This window comes from Hemitrygon akajei, unplaced genomic scaffold (assembly GCF_048418815.1).
Source record: "Hemitrygon akajei unplaced genomic scaffold, sHemAka1.3 Scf000035, whole genome shotgun sequence".
Lineage (NCBI taxonomy): Eukaryota > Metazoa > Chordata > Chondrichthyes > Myliobatiformes > Dasyatidae > Hemitrygon > Hemitrygon akajei.
Genome location: NW_027331921.1, coordinates 9,878 through 29,246, shown reverse-complemented (window position 1 = coordinate 29,246; position 19,369 = coordinate 9,878). Strand labels below are relative to the sequence as shown.

The 19,369-nt window shown below is 48.7% G+C and overlaps 1 protein-coding gene across 1 annotated transcript; it reads right to left on the bottom strand.

Moving 5' to 3' along the window:
* Window positions 1-356: 356 nt before the first annotated feature.
* LOC140720039 (uncharacterized) lies at window positions 357-16,121 on the bottom strand. The gene is made up of 7 exons (XM_073034939.1): window positions 16,095-16,121; window positions 15,561-15,687; window positions 14,236-14,355; window positions 10,889-11,038; window positions 6,713-6,855; window positions 6,345-6,409; window positions 357-1,340 (listed from the first exon to the last, which is right to left on the bottom strand). The coding sequence occupies exons 1-7, from the start codon at window positions 16,119-16,121 to the stop codon at window positions 1,148-1,150; spliced, it is 825 nt and encodes a 274-aa protein (XP_072891040.1). The 3' UTR covers window positions 357-1,147.
* Window positions 16,122-19,369: the final 3,248 nt, after the last annotated feature.

Sequence of the window (19,369 nt, the reverse complement as noted above, 5' to 3'; positions counted from 1 at the left end):
GCGGGTCAGGGTAACGGGGAGAGGAGTTGGGGAATGAGGAGATAACGGAGACGGTACGGAGTGTAGGGGACGGAGGGGTGATGGAGACAGGGTTTGTAGAAGAAGATATCGGTGGCGGAAACGGGAAGGGCTGTAGGGGAAGTCGTGGCTGACGGTTACGAGGATGGTCAGCTGGGAAGGGGGGTTGACGACGAACAGGAGACTGAAAACTCAATGAACCAGGAACACTTTCTTCCCCTCCGCCAGCATTTTCTTGAACGCACCAGCACCACCTCCACATTTTTGCGGCATTTATTAGCTTTTTGCATTTAACAGTAATTTTACTTATTTGCACCGTACTGATTCTTCAAAAGAACAAATCTTAGGCTGTTCACGTCACAGATAATAACACAGACCGTGAATCCGGTAGAAAAGATGCGATACAGGTGGACAGGACATTTGACACGCTGGCCTTCATCAGTCAGGACACTGAGTACGGGGGTCGGAGGTCACGTTGCAGTTGCAGATGACGTCGGTCAGGCCGCACTTGGAGTATGGAGTTCAGTTCTGCTTGCCTTGCTCTGAGAAAAATCTCAACGAACTGGAAAGATTGCAGAGGGAGATTTCCGAGGATGCTGCCGGGACAGGAGGGACTGAGTTATGGAGCGAGGTTGGGAATTCTGAGACATATTTCGGTGACCTTACAGAGGTGTACAAAACCACGAGAGACACAGATCAGGCGAATGCGTGCACTCTATTTCCCCAGGACTGGGGTATCGAGAACATTAACGCACATGATTGAGGTGAGAGTAGCTACAGACAGAAGCGGGGAACGAGTTGTGTAAGATAAGAGCAACCAGTGGGATGGGGAGAGTGGGTAGAGACAGAGTAGAGAATCGAGAGGGAGAGACTGGGAACACAAGAGGGAATCGGGGCAGAGGGAGGCAAGAAAGCAGGGTGAGGAAAATGGGGATGAAACAGAGGAGGCGGGAGTGGAGAGGGATGAGACAGACTTTATACGGACGAGGGCAAACAGAGGGCAAGATGGTGAGCAAGATTGCCGAAGACGGAAAGAGGAGAATAGGGTAAGGGTGAGGGGCAGCGGTGCGGAAGTGTTAGTGTGAGTGGTTAAGAGAAATGGAGGAGAAAGAGGGTTTTATCATTGTATTCAAGTCGGCTCCACTGGTTGTTGACGGAGATCCTGGATCTTTTGAGAAATAACTGGACACAAATGTGCAGACTTCTCACAGATGAACCGCGTACGAACTTGATCGCAAGGTTTAAGCTCAGTGTAATATGTACATACAGCGCATTCGGGGTCTCCACCGTTCATCCGGTACAGGACATTCGATGCCACTTTCCTGTCAAAGAGGGGTAAACAATTTCAACGCACCTCCTGCAGTCAGTCCCCAAAAACACTGTTACTGTACCTCGCCATAGACCCTTGGCACCCCAACATGTCCCACAACCCCACTTTCCCAGCACAGCCCTGTGTCGGTCTCCAGAATACTCCCACTGACCCACTCTCTCCCTGCAACCCTGTGTCAGTCACCAAAGTAATCCCTTGCCCCACTCTCTACCCACAGATCGGTGTCAGAGATCAGAATAATAACAGTACCCAACCTTCGCCTCACAGGCCCGTGTCAGTCCCCAAAATATTCCCACAGCACTAGTGTCTTCGAAGGCCCCATGTCAGTCCTCAAAATGCTCCCACCTTTACAGTCTCCCCACAGGCCTGTGTTTTCTGCCTAAGTACTCAAACTTACCACTCCCACCCCACAGATCAATGTCAGTCAAGCTATACTCACTGCCTTACTCTCTCCCCACAGCCCCGTGCCGGTCCTCGAAATAATCTCACTTCTCAACCCTCTTTGTAGTGACATGTGTCATTCACCAAAACGTCTCCATCTTCCCATGCTCTCCCCAGGGACGTGTATCAGTCCCCAGAGTACTCCCACTGAATCATTCTCTCCCCACAGATCTGTGTCTGTCCCCAAACCTCACCCCTCCCTCATTCTCTCCCCACAGACATGTGCCAGGCCCCAAAGTGCTCCCACTGCCTCGCTCTCTCCCACAACATGGGTCAGTTCCCAAACGAGCTCCATTGCTCCACTCTCACCCCAAGGCCCCGCGTGCTTCCGCAAAATAATCCCAATGCCTTGCCTTCTCCCTAAAGGTCTGTGTCAACCACCAAAAGTCTCCCACTGCGCACTCTCTTCCCACAGCCCATGTCAGTTCCTACATTTGGAGAAGGAAATGTGAGTATCAGATCGAGAGTGCGGCGTGTTTCTCCCCCATTTCTCTTAACCACTCACACTACACTTGCCGCGCCGTTGCCCCTCACCCTTACCCTACTCTCCTCTTTCCTTCTATTGTAATCTTACTCACTTCTTCTCATCAGAGTTAAGAGAGGCGGGACTGCGCAGGCGTGTGACGTTGGGCTGTGAGGCCGGGATGATTTGAAAGGAACACAGCTTTATACAGCGGGCAGCGTCGTTTTGAGGGCAGCGGTGTGAGCCGGGAGCAGAGTGAAGGCTTCAGGGCTTTGTCTCAACGGGCTTAGGCGGAAACGGGCGAGGCAAGGTGGGTTCTGTTTTTAATTTTTCCTGTTATTTGAAAAAAGGAGAAATTATGAGTGTGAGGGCTGCTTATTGTTCTCAGTGTCAGATGTGGGAGGTCCTAGAGCCTCCTAGTCTCCCGGACGTGTACATCTGCGCCAGGTGCGCCGAGCTGCAGTTCCTAAGGAACGTGTTCGGGAACTGGAGCTGTAGTTCGATGACCTTCGTCTGGTCAGGGAGAATGAGGAGATGATAGAGAGGAGTTACAGGCAGGTGGTCACACCAGGGCCACTGGAGGCAGACAGATGGGTCACGGTTCGGAGAGGGAATGGAAAGAGTCAGGTAATAGAGAGTGCACCAGTGGCTGTACCCCTTGACGGTACGTAATCACAGAACTGTAGGGGGGGAGTGGACAACCAACCTGGGGGAAAAGACAGAGCCCGTGCACCCGGCACTGAGTCCGGCTCTGTAGCTCTGAAGGGTAGGGAAAGGAAGAGGAAGGCAGTAGTAATAGGGGACTCGATAGTTAGGGGATCAGATAGGCGATTCTGTGGACGCAGTCAGGAGACCAGGATGGCAGTTTGCCTCCCTGATGCCAGGGTCTGGGATGTTACTGCGGTAGCTACGCAGGATAGATTAGAGGGCTCGTCTGGGGAGACTACTTGGGTGGATATGAGGAATGGGAAAGGTGTAGAAACAATTATACACCACCTAATGTGGAACGAGAATTGGAGGAGCAAATTTGTAAGGACATAAAATATATTTGTAGTAAGCACAAGGTTGTGATTGTGGGAGATTTTAATTTTCCACACATAGACTGTGAAGCTCATACTGTAAAAGGGCTGAATGGTTTGGATTTTATAGAATGTATGCAGTTTATTGTTATTTTTTTTTTTGCAGCAAAACATAGAGGTACCAACTAGAGAAGGGACAGTGTTGGATCTCCCGTTAGGGAATGAGATAGGTCCGGTGACGGATGTATGTGCTGGGGAGCACTTCGTGTTCAGTGATCACAATACCATTAATTTCAATATAATTATGGAGAAGGATAGGACTGGACCGAGGGTTCAGATTATTGATTGGAGAAAGCCTAACTTTGAGGAGATGCGAATGGATTTAGACGGAGTACATTGGAACAATTTGTTTTATGGGAAGGATGTAATACAGAAATGGAGGTCATTTAAAGTTGAAATTTTGAGGGTACAGAATCTTTATCTTCCCGTTAGGTTAAAAGGAAAGGTTAAAATTTTGAGAGAGCTATGTTTGTCAAGGGACATTGGAAACTTGGTTCGGAAAAAGAGAGAGATCTACAATAAATATAGGCAGCATGGAGTAAATGAGGTGCTCGAGGAATATAAAGAATGTAAACAGCTTAAGAAAGAAATTAGAAAAGCTAAAGGAAGATGTGAGGTTGCTTTGGCAAGTAACTTGAAAATAAATACAAAGGGTTTCTACAGTTATATTAAAAAAGAAAGGATAGTGAAGGATAAAATTGTTCCGTTAGAGAATCAGAATGGACAGCCATGTGTGGAGCCAAAAGAAATGTGGGAGGTTTTGAACAATTTCTTTTCATCGCTATTCACTAATGTGAAGGATATTGAATTGTGCATGGTAGGCAAACACGTAGGGTAGTTGTGGAAACTATGTTGACTAAAGAAGATGAAGTGCTGGAGCTTTTAAATAATATAACAGTGGATAAGTCTCCGGGTCCTGAAAAGATACTCCCTAGGACCTTGAGGGAAGTTATTGTAGTAATAGCAGGGGCTCTGACAGAAATATTTCAAATGTCATTGGAAACGGGGATGGTGCCGGACGACTGGTGCTCATGCGGTTCCATTATTTAAAAATGAACCTTGGATTAAACCTGGCAATTATCGGCCGGCAAGTTTGACGTCAGTGGTGGGTAAATTAATAGAAAATATTCTTCGAGATGGTATATATTATTATCTGGATAGACAGGGTCTGATTACGAGCAGTCAACGTGGATATGTGCGTGGAAGGTCATGTCTGACAAAGCTTGAGTATTTTAGAGGTTACTTGGAAAGTTGACGACGGTAAAGCAGTGGATATTGTCTATATGGATTTCAGTAAGGCCTTTGACAATGTTCCCCACGGAAGGTTAGTTAGGAAGGTTCAATCGTTAAGTATTAATATTGAAGTCGTAAAATAGGTTTAACTGTGGCCGGATGGGAGATGCCAGAGAGTAGTGGTGGATAACGGTTTTTCAGATTGTAGTGTTAGGTACTCCTAGAGTTCATAAAATATCTGGAGAATGAGCCTGATTTTTAGACACTGTGCTGCTAATGAGAGAGAAGAAGAAGAAGTGGGGGGGGGGCACCCAGCGCAGATGCGACAGACAAAGATTTAAAGTTATGGCTCCATGCCTGATTATTTACTTTTGCTCCAAGAACACTTTGCCTTCTTGTGTGAATTCCTGCTGAGACAGCAAGGCGGTACCAGGTGATGGACATGGAGTTGATGGATGGCTGGTACCGGCAGGGGAGATAAAGGCAAGTCTGCTGAGACACACCACGGGACACTGAAAGAGTGTTATGCACCCACGTGAAGGTGGGTGCTTGGAGGATCGATCAGAGGCTCACAGTGTGTGAAGGCTGGCCGGTGGGGGCTTGTGTGCGTGACCACCCTCGCCTGGGTGACGAGCCCACCACTGAGTTTTGTGTGCAGTTCTGGTCACCGAATTATAGGAAAGATGTCTGCAAAATAGATGAACTACAGAAGACAACACGAGGAAATCTGCAGATGCTGGAAATTGAAGGAACACACAAAATGCTGGTGGAACACAGCAGGCCAGGCAGCATCTATATGGAGAAGTACTGTCGACTTTTCAGGCCGAGACCTTTCGTCAGGACCAACAGTTACTCCTGACGAAGGGTCTCGGCCCGAAACGTCGACAGTTCTTCTCCTTATAGATGCTGTCTGGTCCGCTGTGTTCCACCAGCATTTTGTGTGTGCTGCGAATCTGCAGAAGAGCTTTAGTAGAATGTTATCTGCGTTTCAGCACATAAGTTACAGTGAAAGGTTGAACAAGTTAGGACTTTAGTCTTTGGAGCGTAGAAGGTTGAGCGGGACTTGCAAGAGGTATTTAAAATTATGAGGAGTATAGATAGAGTTGACGTGGATAAGCTTTTTTCCATTGAGAGTAGGGTAGATGCAAACAATGGGACATGAGTTGAGAGATAGGGGGCAAAAGTTTAGGAACAATACGAGGTGGAACTTCTTTACACAGTGAGTGGTCGCTGTGTGGAACGAGCTTCCAGTAGAAGCGGCAGAGGTAGGTTTGATTTTGTCTTTAAAAATAGATAGATCTTTGCACAGGATAGGTATATGGACATGAATTGAATGGAGTGTTATGGGTTGAGTGCAGGTAGGTGGAACGACATGGGAGTAATCGCTCGGCACGGATTGGAAGGGCTGAGATGGCCTTTGCCCTTGCTGTAATTGTTTTGCAGTTATATGGTTATATTAATTTTACTGCACACTCTCTAACTACAGGCCGTGTCTATTCCCAAACAAATCCAATTGCCCATTCTCTCACGGCAGAACTTTGCTTCAAAATGACCCGATCTCCCACACTCTCTCTACAGCCCTTCTCAGTCCGCAAACTCATACCAATACCCACTCCCTTTCGCAACCCGTGTCTGAGCACAAACTAATCCCACTGCACACAGCCTTCCCGCAGCCTGTGCCAGTCCCCAAAATAAATCCACTGCCCACTCGCTTCTCGCAGCCTGTATCAATCCGACGACCCACTTTCTTCTCAGAAACTTGCAAGATCCCAAATCTCACCCGTCTTTGCATTTTCCAATCCAGTATGAACTGTTTTGGTCGAGGACAGCTTTGCCAACAAAATTCTGTGAAATTAAATTGCTATGATTAATGATTGAATTCGAGCAAAATTAAAGGAGCGTCCCTTTATGTCTGACCCAAGGAGAGTGTGAAGGGATGTTGTTGAAGGAGCTTAATTCTGTGTCTCACCACAGGAGAATGTGATGGCACGGTATGGAGAGAGCCTTATACTTTGTCTGACCCAGGGATTGTGTGATGAGACCGTATGGAGGGAGCTCTCTGTGACCGACCACGGGAGTGTGTGATGGGACGGTGTGGAGGGAAGTTAACTCTGGTGTGGATATATCCTCCGTCGATTGGACACCTACCTCTTCTTCTGCTGAATTTATTTCAAGAAGCTTTGAATCAGAGTTCGAACAATTCTGTTTCGCCTCAACGTAGGAAAGGTTACATGTGGATATAAAATAGCACCCGTCTTTATTTCTGATCCAGTCCTGGGAAAACGCTTGCTCTGGAAATTAGGAACAAGGAACAGTGAATCCGCTGTGAGTCAGACACAGAAAGAGGATCTCTCCTCACGGTCCCCTCACACAAGTGGTCAAACACAGAGTCAAACACCCTACTCAACGGTCCCTTGACGAATTTACTCTGGAAATTCCGAACAAGTAACAGTGAATCGGTCAGAAGACAGACAAAGAATAGGGATCCCTACACACCGTCGTATCATACACCACTGATGACAGATACAGAGTGAAGCACCCTCCCCACCGTCCCATCACACACTCCCGGGGTCAGACACAGAGTGAAGCTCACTCCACACCGTCCCATCGCAGACTTCCGCGGTCAGACACAGAGTGAAGCACCCTCCTCACCGTCCCATCACTCACTCCCGAGGTCACACACAGAGAGAAACAACCTCCGCCTCATTCCATCTCACAGTCCCGGTGTCAGACACAGAGAGTGAAAATCCCTCCACACCGTTCCATTACAAACTCCCGGGGTCAGACACTGAGTGAAACTCCCTCTACCCCGTCACATCCCCGCATACTCCAGGATATCGTTCTCGGTGTGCATCTCCCTCCACAATGTCCCATCAAACAATCCTTGGGTTGGACCCAGTGATGCTCCCACAAGACCGTCCCAGCACACACTCCTGTTGTCAGAAACAGAATGAAGCTTCCTCCACACTGTACCATCATATATTCCTATGCGCAGACACAGAGTGAATCTCCCTTCGCACCGTCCCATCACACACTCCCGGGGTCACACACAGAGTGAATCTCCCTCCACACCGTCCCATCACACACTCCCGGGGTCACACACAGAGTAAATCTCCCTCCACACTCACCCGTCACACACTCCCGGGGACAGACACCGAGTTAATCCCCCTCCACACCGTCCCATCACTCTCTCCCGGGGTCAGACACAGAGTGAATCTCACTCCACACTGTCTCATCACACACTCCCGGGGTGAGACACCAAGTGAATCTCCCTCCACACCGTTCTATCACACACTCCCGGGTAAGACACTAGGTGGCGCTCCCTCCACACTGTCCCATCACACACACCCGGGATCAGACACAGAGAGAGACTCAGTCGAAACTGCCCCATTATACGTTCCCGGGTTTAAACAGAAACTACCCTCTAACCCTTCTATCACACATTCCCGTCATCAGAATCAAACTGAAGCTCGTTCACACCGTCCAATCACGCTCTCCTGCTGTCAGAAGGGTATGTCAGTGCCACGGTGAGAGACATGTCATGGCCTCGGTGTGTGTGAGAGTCACACGCTGAGGTGTGTGTCGGTGCAACGGCGAGTTCTATGTCGATGTCATTGTATCATTGTGAATTCAGCTGTCGGTATCTGTTAAGGGGTTTGCCTGTGTCAGGGTGAGGTGAGGGTAATTACCTCAGTGAGCGGTGCATCAGTGTTACGTTGAGCGGTGATACTGTCTCGGTAATTGGTGTAACAGTGACGTGTGGGTCTTTGTCACGATGCGGTGCGGAGCGGCTCACGCTGAGGAGCGTGAAGGTATCACGGTGTACGGTACCTCCGTGTCACGGTGAAGAGCGTGTCAGTGTCATTGTGAGCTGTGTGTCGGTGTCGATTGAGGAGTTTATCAGTGACACGGTCAGGGCATGTCGATGTTACAGTGAGCGGTACGTTGCGGTCAGTGTAACAGACACATGTGGGTCACGGCAATTATCGTGTCAGTGTCGCGGTTAGGAGTGTATCTGAGTCTCGTTGAAGGTCGTGACCGTGCTACGGTAACAGCATGGTTAATGTTATGGTGAATGGCGTGTCGGTGTCAGCATGAGTCTTGACTGTGTTACGGTAAAGGCCGTGTTTTATCACGGTTTGGGGTGTCTCCGTCTTATGGAACATAGAACAGTACAGCACAGTTCAGGCCCTTCGGCCCGCAATGTTGTGCAGACCCCTAAAACGCTGCCTCCCGTACAACCCACAACCTTAAACTCCTCAATATACCTGTTAAATATCACTAGTGTATCTGCCTCCACCACTGACTCAGGCAGTGCATTCCACGCACCAACCACTCTCTGAGTAAAAAACCTTCCTCTAATATCCCCCTTGAACTTCCCTCCCCTTACCTTAAAGCCATGTCTTCTTGTATTGAGCAGTGGCGCCCTGGGGAAGACGCGCTGGCTGTTTATCGTATCTATTCCTCTTAATATCTTGTATACCTCCATCATATCTCCTCTCATCCTTCTGCTCTCCAAAGAGTAAAGCCCTAGCTCCCTTAATCTCTGATCATAATCCATAGTCTCTAAACCAGAGAGTATCCTGATAAATCTCTTCTGTTCCCTTTCTAACGCTTCCACAACCTTCCGACAAATTGAGGGGACCAGAACTGGACACAGTACTCCAAGTGTGGCCTAACCAGAGTTTTATGGAGCTGCATCATTACATCGCGTCTCTTAAACTCTCTACCTCGACTTATGAAAGCTAACAACAATAAGCGTTCTTAACTACCCTATCTAACTGTGAGGCAACTTTCAGGGATCTTTGGACATGTACCACCAGATCCATTTGCTCCTCCACACTACCAAGTATCCTGCCATTTACTTTGTACTCTGCCTTGGAGTTTGTCCTTCCAAAGTGTACCACCTCACACTTCTCCGGGTTGAACTCCATCTGCCACTTCTCATCCCACTTCTGCATCCTATCAAAGTCTCTCTGCAATCTTCGACAATCCGCTACACCATATATGTCAAACTCAAGGCCCGCGGGCCAAATCCGGCCCGCGGTGGAATTATCTTTGGCCCGCGAGATAATATATAATTACTATTACAGCTGGCCCCAGTAATCGAAGCGCCTATGGCGTATGATATGGCTAATGCTGAGTTTATTCAGGTACCAGGTTTTCAGGGTTTTTAGTGTTTATTCGGCCGTCTTGCTCGGCAGTCTTCTTCATAAGAAACGGAATTTGTAAAGTGAAACACTTTGTAGTTATAGCAGAGACTGAGACACATGAGAGCAGGCTGAAAAAACGGAGGCAACGAAAGCTGCGTTCGCACGCGTCCGACTGATCCGGCCCGCATGAAGCTGCATTTTGACCTAAAATGAGTTTGACACCCCTGCGCTACACTATCCAGAACACCACCAACCTTTGTGCCGCCTGCAAGCTTGCCACCTCCACATCCATGTCGTTAATAAAATCACGAAATGCAGAGGTACTAGAACCGATCCTTGTGGAACACCACTCGTCACGGCCTTCCAATCAGAATGTACTCCCTCCACCACGACAACGGCCCTTCACAAAGACATGCTGACTGTCCCTGTTCAGACCATGATTCTCTAAATGCCCAGAGATTCTATTTCTAAGAATCTTTTTCCATCAGCTTTCCCACCACAGACGTAAGGCTCACTGTTCTATAATTACCCGGTCTATCCCTACTATCTTATTTGAACAAGAGGACAATATTCACCTCCATCCAACCCTCCCGTACCATTCCCGTGGACAACGAGGACATAAAGATCCTAGCCAGAGGCTCAGCAAACTCTTCTCTCTCCTTGTGAAGCAGCCTGGGGAATATTCAGTCAGGCCCCGGGGACTTATCCGTCCTAAAGTATTTTAACAACTACAAAAACCTCATCTCCCTTAATATCAACATGCTCCAGAACTTCAACCTCACTCATATTGTCCTCACCGTCATCAAGTTCCCTCTCATTGGTGAATGCCGAAGAGAAGTATTCATTGAGTACCTCGCTAACTTCCACAGTCTCCAGGCACATCCTCCCACCTTCATATCTAATCGGTCCAACCTTCACTCCAGTCATCCTTTTGTTCTTCACATAATTGAAGAATGCCTTGGGGTTTTCCTTTACCCAACTCGCCAAGGCATTCTCTTGCTCCCTTCTTTCTGTCCACAGCCCCTTCTTCAACGCTTTTCTTTCTGCCCTATATTTCTCAATAGACCCATCTGATCATTGTTTCCTAAACTTCATGTATGCTGCCTTCTTCCATCGGTGTTACGGTAAGGGGGTATTGGTTTCACTGTTATGTTTTTTACTCTTTATTTACCATCTGACTCCGTCCGGAGACCGTTCCGCTCACCATGGATCAAGACGCCGGCCACTGTCAGGATGACGGCGGACGTAACTAGGCAGATTATGCAGATAAGACGGTACGGTCTATTTCCGATCTTCACTGTCGACTCCCGTTCTTGCGCAGCTGTGGAAATACCATAAGACCATAAGATCACAATAAATGTTTAATAAGACAATTTATTGCCTGATTGCTGAGGCTCTGGCGATGATCTTTGCATCATCAATGGAGACGTGGGCTGTTCCGGAGGATTGGAGGGCTGTGTATGTTATTCCTTTATCCAAGAAAGGGAGAAGTGATTGCCCAGGAAATTATAGACCAGTGAGTCTTACCTCAGCAGTTGGTAAGTTAATGGAGAAGATTCTGAGAGGCAGGATTTAAGAACATTTGGAGAGTTATAACATGTTTAGGAATTGTCAGCATGGCTTTGTAAAGGGCAGATCGTGCCTTACGAGACTGATTGAATTTTTGTGGGGATTTGACGAAACACACTGATAAAGGAAGAGCAGTTGATGTAGTGTATATGAATTTCAGCAAAGCATTTTATAAGGTACCCCATGCAAGGCTTACTGAGAAAGTAAGGAGTAATGAGATCCAAGGGGATACTGTTTTGTGGATCCACAACTGGCTTGCCCACAGAAGGCAAAAAGTGGTTGTAGACGGGTCATATTCTGCATGGACGTCGGTCACCGGTGATGACACAATGTTTAGGGATGCTGTGGATAGTTGGAGGGCTGTCAGAGGTTACAACGGGACATTGATAGGATGCACAACCGGGCTGAGAAGTTGCAAATGGAGTTAAACACAGTTAAGAGTGAAGTGATTCATTTTGATAGGTCAACTACGATGGCAGAATAGAGTATTATTGGTAAGACTCTTGGCAGTGTGGAGAATCAGAGGGATCTTGGGGTCCGAGCTCAAAGCAGCTGCGCAGGTTGACTCTATGTTTAAGAAGGCGTATGGTGTATTGGCCTTCATCACTCGTGGAATTGAATTTAGGATCCGAGAGGTAACGTTGCAGCTATATAGGACCCTGGTCAGCGCCTACTTGGAGTACTGTGCTCAGATCTGGTCGCCTCACTGTAGGAAAAACGTGGAATCCATAGAAAGGGTGCAGAGGAGATTTACAAGGATGTTGCCTGGATTGGGGAGCATGCCTTATGAGAATTGACTGAACTCGGCCTTTTCTCCTTGGATCGACGGAGGATGAGAGGTGACCTGATAGATGTGCACAAGATGATAAGAGTCATTGATCGTTTGGAGAGTCAGAGGCTTTTTCCCAGGACTGAAATGACTCACACGAGAGGACTTCGTTTTATGGTGCTTGGAGGTAGGTACAGAGGAGATATCAGGGGCATTGTTTTTTTTTTTACCCAGAGAGTGGTGACTGCATGGAATAGGTTGCAGGCGACGGTGGTGGAGGCGGAACTGATAGGGTCTTTCATGGGACTCCTGGATGGTTACATGGAGCTTTGAGAAATAGAGGGCTATGAGTAAATCCTAGGTAGTTCTAAGGTAGGGACATGTTCGTCACAACTTTGTGGGCCGAAGTGCCTGCATTGTGCTGTATGTTTTCTATGTTTCAGTGTTTCTATATACATCACAAACAGGAGAGGTCCTGCAGAATAAAGTGTCACAGTTTCTGAGAGAGGGCAGTTCAGGCAGACGGTAAGGTGCAAGGGGCCACGACGAGCTAGATCGTGAGGTCAGGAGTCCATCTGATCGTCCTAGTGGGCCATTCGCTAATCCGATAAAAACGGCACAGAAGCCATGCTTGAGACTGTTGTGACGTGTTTTCGTACCTTTCTCCCCGATGAGACAGAGTGAGTGGGGCTGGGTTGTGTCGGGGTCTGTGGTTATGCTGGCTGCTTCACGGAGGCAGCGGGAAATGTAGACAGTGTCCACGGAGAGAACATTTCAGATTTCCATCTTTGGTGTAAGACAGCAGGACGGCTGATTAGGGCAGCGATGGATAGGGACTTCAATGAGCTATTGTTGGGCTGCTCTGTATAAGCGGTGGGGCCAGGGGAGATTAGACTGACCGATTTGATTGCGGACGACCTGTTTATCCTGATTGATTCTTAAATTTACACTGACTTTAACAAATACTGTCACAATATCCCAGATGGTAGATCTCTCTTGCAGATGGTAGAGAGGAAGGGAGGGAGAGACGGAGAAAGAAAGGAGCGGTGAGAGAGTGAGGGAGGGGGAGATTCGGAAGGTGGAAAATGGAGGAGGGAGAGAAATACTGGATGTTCTGAGACGCAGAGACTGTTGTCGGGGTAATTTGATCGGGAAGGACAGATCAGGCACGGGGAGGAGATGTAATCTGCCTAGTCATTAACAAGGTCTCAGATGGTACACTGTTCTTGAAGATGATGGTACAGGAGTCGGGAGGTCACGTTGCAGACGTACAGTGACGCCGGTCTTGTTCAGTGTTGGTCGCCCTGATGTAGGAAAGGTCACTGTGCTGGAAGGTTTACGAGGATGTTGGACTCGGGGGAGTGAGGCATGGAGAGAGGTCGGGCAGGTCGTGACTTTATTCCTTGGTGACCTTACAGAGTTGTATAAAACCACAAGGGGCGCAGGCAGGGTAAATGAACACAGACGTTCCTCAGGTCCGGGGTATCGGGACACATACGGAACAGGATTGGGGTGAGATTGGATGGTGTGGAATGAGAGAGATGAGGGCGGAAGCGGCTGTTAGACAGAAGTGATAGACAGGGGCGACAGAGGGGGAACGAGAAAGTGAGGGGGAGGGAATAAGTGAGGAAGGAGGGACAGAGTGGGGCGGAGGGGGAAGAGTGGGGAGATGGGGAGAAAGAAGGGCTAGATGGCGAAAGGCTTGTAGGAGAGTGGTTGGGGAGAATCGGGAACCGAGTAGAGGAGGAGAGGGACAGACAGATTGAGGTGGGTAGTGCGGAACGATTGGGGACTGAGAATCGAGCATAGAGAAGGAGAAGAACGACGATGTTGCCGGACTCGAGGGATTAATTTATGCATTGATGTCGGACGAGTTGGGACTTTAGTCCTTGGAGCGTCAACATGGCCTTAGAGAGACGTATAAAACCAAGAGCGGAGAGTGCATACAGTTACTTTCCGTAGACCTGGAGAATCGAGGACCAGAGCGCACAAGTCTAAGATGAGAGGGGAAAGGGATTTAATTGGGGAGCCGAGTGACAAGCTTGCTTTACCCAGATTGTGGTCAGTCTATGGAACGAGTTGACGGAGGAAGAGTTCGAAGCAGATGCATTATAAACTCGGACACTTGGGAGTATGACACGTGACCCATCCAGATTGACGTCAGCGCTGTGAACTCTGACCTGTTTGTGCAGTGGTTGACAACCCGCCGGGTCCCGAGGCAATGGAAGGATCTTCGCTCCCATCGATGCGGGGTTCCTCTTTCCGAAAGTTCACATCTGAGTAGGTGGAGTTCAGACCGTCTGGGAGAGGGAGAGCAGGTGAGAAAGAGCGTGAACACGAGGAAATCTGCAGATGCTGGAATTTCAAACAACAACACACACAAAATGCTGGTGGAACACAACAGGATCTATAGGGAGAAGCGCTGTCGACGTTGACGGCCGAGACCCTTCTTCAGGACTTACCGAAAGGAAAGATAGGAAGAGATTTGAAAGTAAGGGGGGGGGAGGGGGAAATGCGAAATGATAGGCGAAGACCGGAGGGGTGGGATAAAGCTAAGAGCTGGAAAGGGGCAGGGGAGAAAATAGGGAGCAGTGACAGGGCAGGGAAAGGTGTGAGTGAGGACGAAAGAGAGGGGGATTGAAAAGGGAGAATGAGGGGAGTAGAAAAGTGGGAGAGGGATGGGGAAGAGATAAGAAGAGAATTTGAGAGAGAGAGCGAGAGAGAGAGATAGAGTAGAGAGAGGGGAGTGCGCGTCGGGGAAAGGAAGATAGTCGTGGATAGAGAGGAGGAGAGGGCTGAAGGGCGTTGAGGGGCAAGTTTAGGGTCAGAGCGAGGTTGGAAGACCGGAAGGAGCGGACTGGGAAAGATGAGACGGAGCGGAGAGAGAGGGATAGAGCGCCATGGGGAGACCGAGAGTGGTAGCGACTGTGACTGTGATAGAGGAGAGACGGGAGGGAGATAGGGCAATGAGAGAGGGCGAAGAGAATGGGACAGTGGGAGAAAGTGGGGAAAAACGGGGAGGCGGAAGAAAGGAAGGAGAGAGAAGAGGGTGTGAGGATGTGAGGAAAGGGAGAGAAGTGAAAAGAAGGAAAAATGACAGGGGTTGAGAAAAGTGAAAGAGCGGTTATGGATTTATAACGCGTTCCCTCCTCACCACACCAACACGGCGCTCACTCATCTCCGCAACCCCATCCCACAGCGCTCGTTCTTCATCGTCCCTTCCTCCACACGGCACATCCATGATACCTCTCCTCAACGACCCTTCTCACAGCCCACTCTCCACAAACCATCCCAAGGCGCTCCTTCTTCACCGCCCCTCCAAGGGCGCTCACTCCTCACAGCAGCCTCACCACCGTCCCTCCAACAAATGCACCATCATCTCTCCCACGCGTTCTCTCCGTCTTATGCTCAAACAGGCAATCATTAGGTACGTTTTCCCTGAGATCTCTCGACAGGATTGGACGCATCAGCTAAACAGGGTAAAATCAACAAAAATGAAACTGACCTCGATCTGCCCGGACCCGGGGCGCCGAGGGGGTGTTGAAATTAACTTCCGCGTACGATACATCAGGTTCAGCTGGGGACAAAACAGCGAGGGTCAGAGACAGACTGAGAATCCCTCCACACTGTTCCTTCACACATTCCCAGAGTCAGGCTCAGAGTGAAGCTTGCGCCCAATGTCCCATCACACACTCCCGGAGTCAGACACTGAGTGAATCTCCCTCCACACCGTCCCATCACACACTCCCGGAGTCAGACACAGAGTGAATCTCCCTCCGCACCGTTGCATCACACACTCCCGGGGTCAGACACAGAGTGAATCTTCCTCCACACTGTCACGTCACACACTGCCAGATCAGACACAGAGTGAAACTCCCTCCACACTCACTCATCACACACTCCCGGGCAGACATAATGTGAAACTCCCTCCACCCGTCCAATCACACACACCAGGATAAGCAGCAGAACAGATCTGTCGCCTGTCTCTGCTGCACTCACATCGGGAAGGAGACCGTGAGTTCTTTTTTCCCATATTCACAGTCATGTAGCTCTCGCTCCGGTCCATCCTGCCGAGGGTTCTCTGTGTCTCTGAGCTCAGATAGGGGAAGCAACCGTTGTCAGAGGAAGCCTGTGTTAACAAGTGGGTTAGACCGGTACCAACCAACGCCGGATGAAGAGCTGATGAATAGAGGAACCGCGAACAGGGGGAGGAAGTGCCGGGAGCAGAGAGATTGGGGGTGTCGCAGAGGACTAAGAGTGGGTGAGGGAAGAGTAATGAGAGTGGGGAGAAAGAGAGGATGATTCAGTGTCGGGTAGAGATAGAGAAGTGGGTGACAATGGACAGACTGGGGAGAAGGTCGGCAGAGAAGGGGTGTGTGGAGAGAAGAGGGAGGAAGGAGTGATGGAGATGGGGAAAATGAGCGGAGAGGGCGAGACTTGGAGAAATGAAGGCCGGAGAGTTGGAGTGATTGGAGAGAGAGGATCGGTGAACGGAGGTAAGCGATTGAGATCAGGATGGAACAAGACAGCGGAGAGGAGGAGAGGAAGGATGGAGAGCGCGGTGGAGATGCAGGAGGAATTCTGGAAGGACTGAGGGAATGTGGAATCGAAGGCGGGACAGAGAAAGGAAAGGATTTGGAGGAGGTGAGTTGAGACGGAGTGCAGAAATGAGAAGGGAACTTGGAGGGATTTTGTCACTCATACAGAGCCTCAATTATCCGGGACAGATGCACCCCCAGCTTGTTCCTGTTTTGAGCATTGAACGTTCCCACTGCCCCTGCTCATGACTATGATTAAACAACCTTCCTCCGAATGAGGTGAACGATTCACCTCGAATCTCCTTCCCTCCACAGGCTTTCCTCGCTTTCCTCATCCAGTGGCGCACTCCCTCTTTCTCCCTCCTTATTCCGTGGCAATCTCTGTCTGTTCCTCTCGTTCTCATTTGAAAGGCTCCCCCAGTCTCCCCTTTTAATTCTCCCCTTTCCCTCCCACTGTGCTGTCTCTCTTTCTATCATATATTCTTCCCCTCCTCAACCCTTGCTCTTTTCTCTACCTCCTGTCGCCCACCTTTGCCCCACTGTCATCTCTTCCCCATTGACTTACTCCACTCTGTCCCCCATCCGCCTCTCTCTGTTTCTTCTCTCCACGACCAACACTCCTGTCTCTCTGATACGCAGATGTGCTTACACACTCACAGAAGCTTTCTGTATTCCACCGTCCCTTCCGACTGTCCACCTTAATCTCCTTCGGCCCATCTCTCCCATCCCGTCTCCAGCCCTCCTCCCATCCTGCCACTAAGCTTCCCGCTCTCTCCCACCACACCTTCCTCCTTCCATGTCCCACATTTCCTCTTCCTTTCGTTTCTCTCAGTCCCTCTCTTCCTTCTCCCACCCTCGCCTGGCACTGTCCAAATCACCTCGCCCACCTCAACAACTTCCCTACCTCTCTCCACTTCCTCTCTCCTCTACACCTTCATTCATTTTCTGACCTGAACCGCTTTATTTCCTCTCCTTCCCACATATTTCCTCATCGACTTCAGTTATTCCATCACTTTTCCTCCTTGGATTCGATGCCTCCTTACTTTCTCAATAATCCTTCCAGGGATTATGTTATCAAATGCCTTGCTGAAATTCATATAGACTACGCCTACTGCTCTTCATTCATCAATGTGTTTAGTCACAACCTCAGAGAACTGAATCAGTTTCGTAAGGCACGGCCTTCCCTTGACAAAACCATGCAGACTATTCCCGATCATGTTAAATCTCTCCAATTGTTCATCAACCCTGCCTCTCGGGATTTTCTCCATCCACTTACTAACCACTGAGCTAAAACTCACTGGTCTATAATTCCCTTAGCTATCTCTAACAGTATCTGGAATAAAGGAGCAACATCCGCAACCCTCCAATCCTCTGGAACCTTTCCCGTCTCCTTTACAGATGCAAACATCATCGCCAGAGGCTCTGTAATTTCCTCCCTCGCCTCCCACAGTAGTCTAGGTTACATCTCATCCGGTACCGGTGATTTATCCGACTTGATGCTTACCAAAAGCTGCAGCTCATCATCTTTCTTAATATCTACATGCTCAGGTTTTTCAGTCTGCTGCAAGTGATCGCTACTATTACTAAGATCCTTTTCCATAGTGAATACTGAAGCAAAGTATTCATTAAGTACCCCTGCTATTTCATCCGCTTCCTTTATACATTCCCACTGTCACACTTGATAGGTCCTATCCTTTCACGGGTTATCCACCTATTCTTCACGTACTTGCAGAAGGCCATGGGGTTTTCTTTAATCCTGCCCGCCAAGAATTTTTCATGGCCCTTTCTGGCTCTCATAATTTCTTTATTAAGCTCTTTCCTGTTAGCCTTATAATCTTACAGGCTACTAACATTACCTATCTCTCTCAGCATTTTGTTAGCTTTTCTTTTCTTCTTGATTAAATTTAATGCAGTCTTTGTACACCACGGTTCCCGTACCCTACTATAAATTCCCTGCCTCATTGGAACGTACCTATGCAGAGCTCCACACAAATATCCCCTGAATATTTGCCACATTTCCACGGTACTTTTCCCTGAGAACATGTTTCCAATTTAAGATTTCTGTCTGCTGCCTGGCAGTTTCATAATTCCCCTTAACCCAATTAAACGTTTTTCTAACTTGTCTGTTCCTATCTCTCTCCAATGGTATTGGTAAGCATATAGAATTACGTTCACTATCTCGAAAATGCTCTCCCACTGAGCGATCCGACACCCGACTAGGTTCATTTCAAAATGCCAAATTAAGTGCAGCCTCTCCTCCTGCAGGCTTATCTGCATATTATGTCAGGAAACCTTCCGGAACACAACTGACAAACTCCGTCACATCTAAACCGCTTACTCTGGGGAGATGCGAATCGATATTTGGGAAATTTAATCTCCCATCACGACATAATTGTTATTATTACGCATTTCCATGATCTGTTTCCCTATCTGCTCCTCCATATCCCTATTAGTACTGGACGGCCTCACTCAGTTGAGTTAGTGACCCCGTCCTGTTCCTAATCTACACCCACAGAGACGCCGTAGAAAGATCCTCAATGGCGTCAACCTTTTCTCAGCCCTGACACTATCTCTGATCAACAGTGCCATGCCCCCGCCTCCTTTGCCTCCCTCCCTGTCCTTTCTGACATACATAAAACCCGGCACTTGAAATAACCATTCCTGTCCCTGAGCCATCCAAGTCTCGGTAATGACCACAACATCATATCTTCAAACGAGATAGTGATCACAATTCCATCTCCTGCATTGGGGAAGGATAGGAACAGATAGGAACAGA

What these genes read in the sequence shown, in the direction of transcription:
- LOC140720039 (XM_073034939.1), bottom strand. Translation starts at nt 16,121, where the DNA reads ATGGACCGGAGCGAGAGCTACATGACT. An exon ending in CCGGGTCCGGGCAGATCGAG is followed by an intron (nt 14,356 to 15,560) that starts GTCAGTTTCATT and finishes TCCCTCTCCCAG; the next exon opens with ACGGTCTGAACTCCACCTAC. An exon ending in ATTGGAAAATGCAAAGACGG is followed by an intron (nt 1,341 to 6,344) that starts GTGAGATTTGGG and finishes CCTCTTTGACAG; the next exon opens with GAAAGTGGCATCGAATGTCC.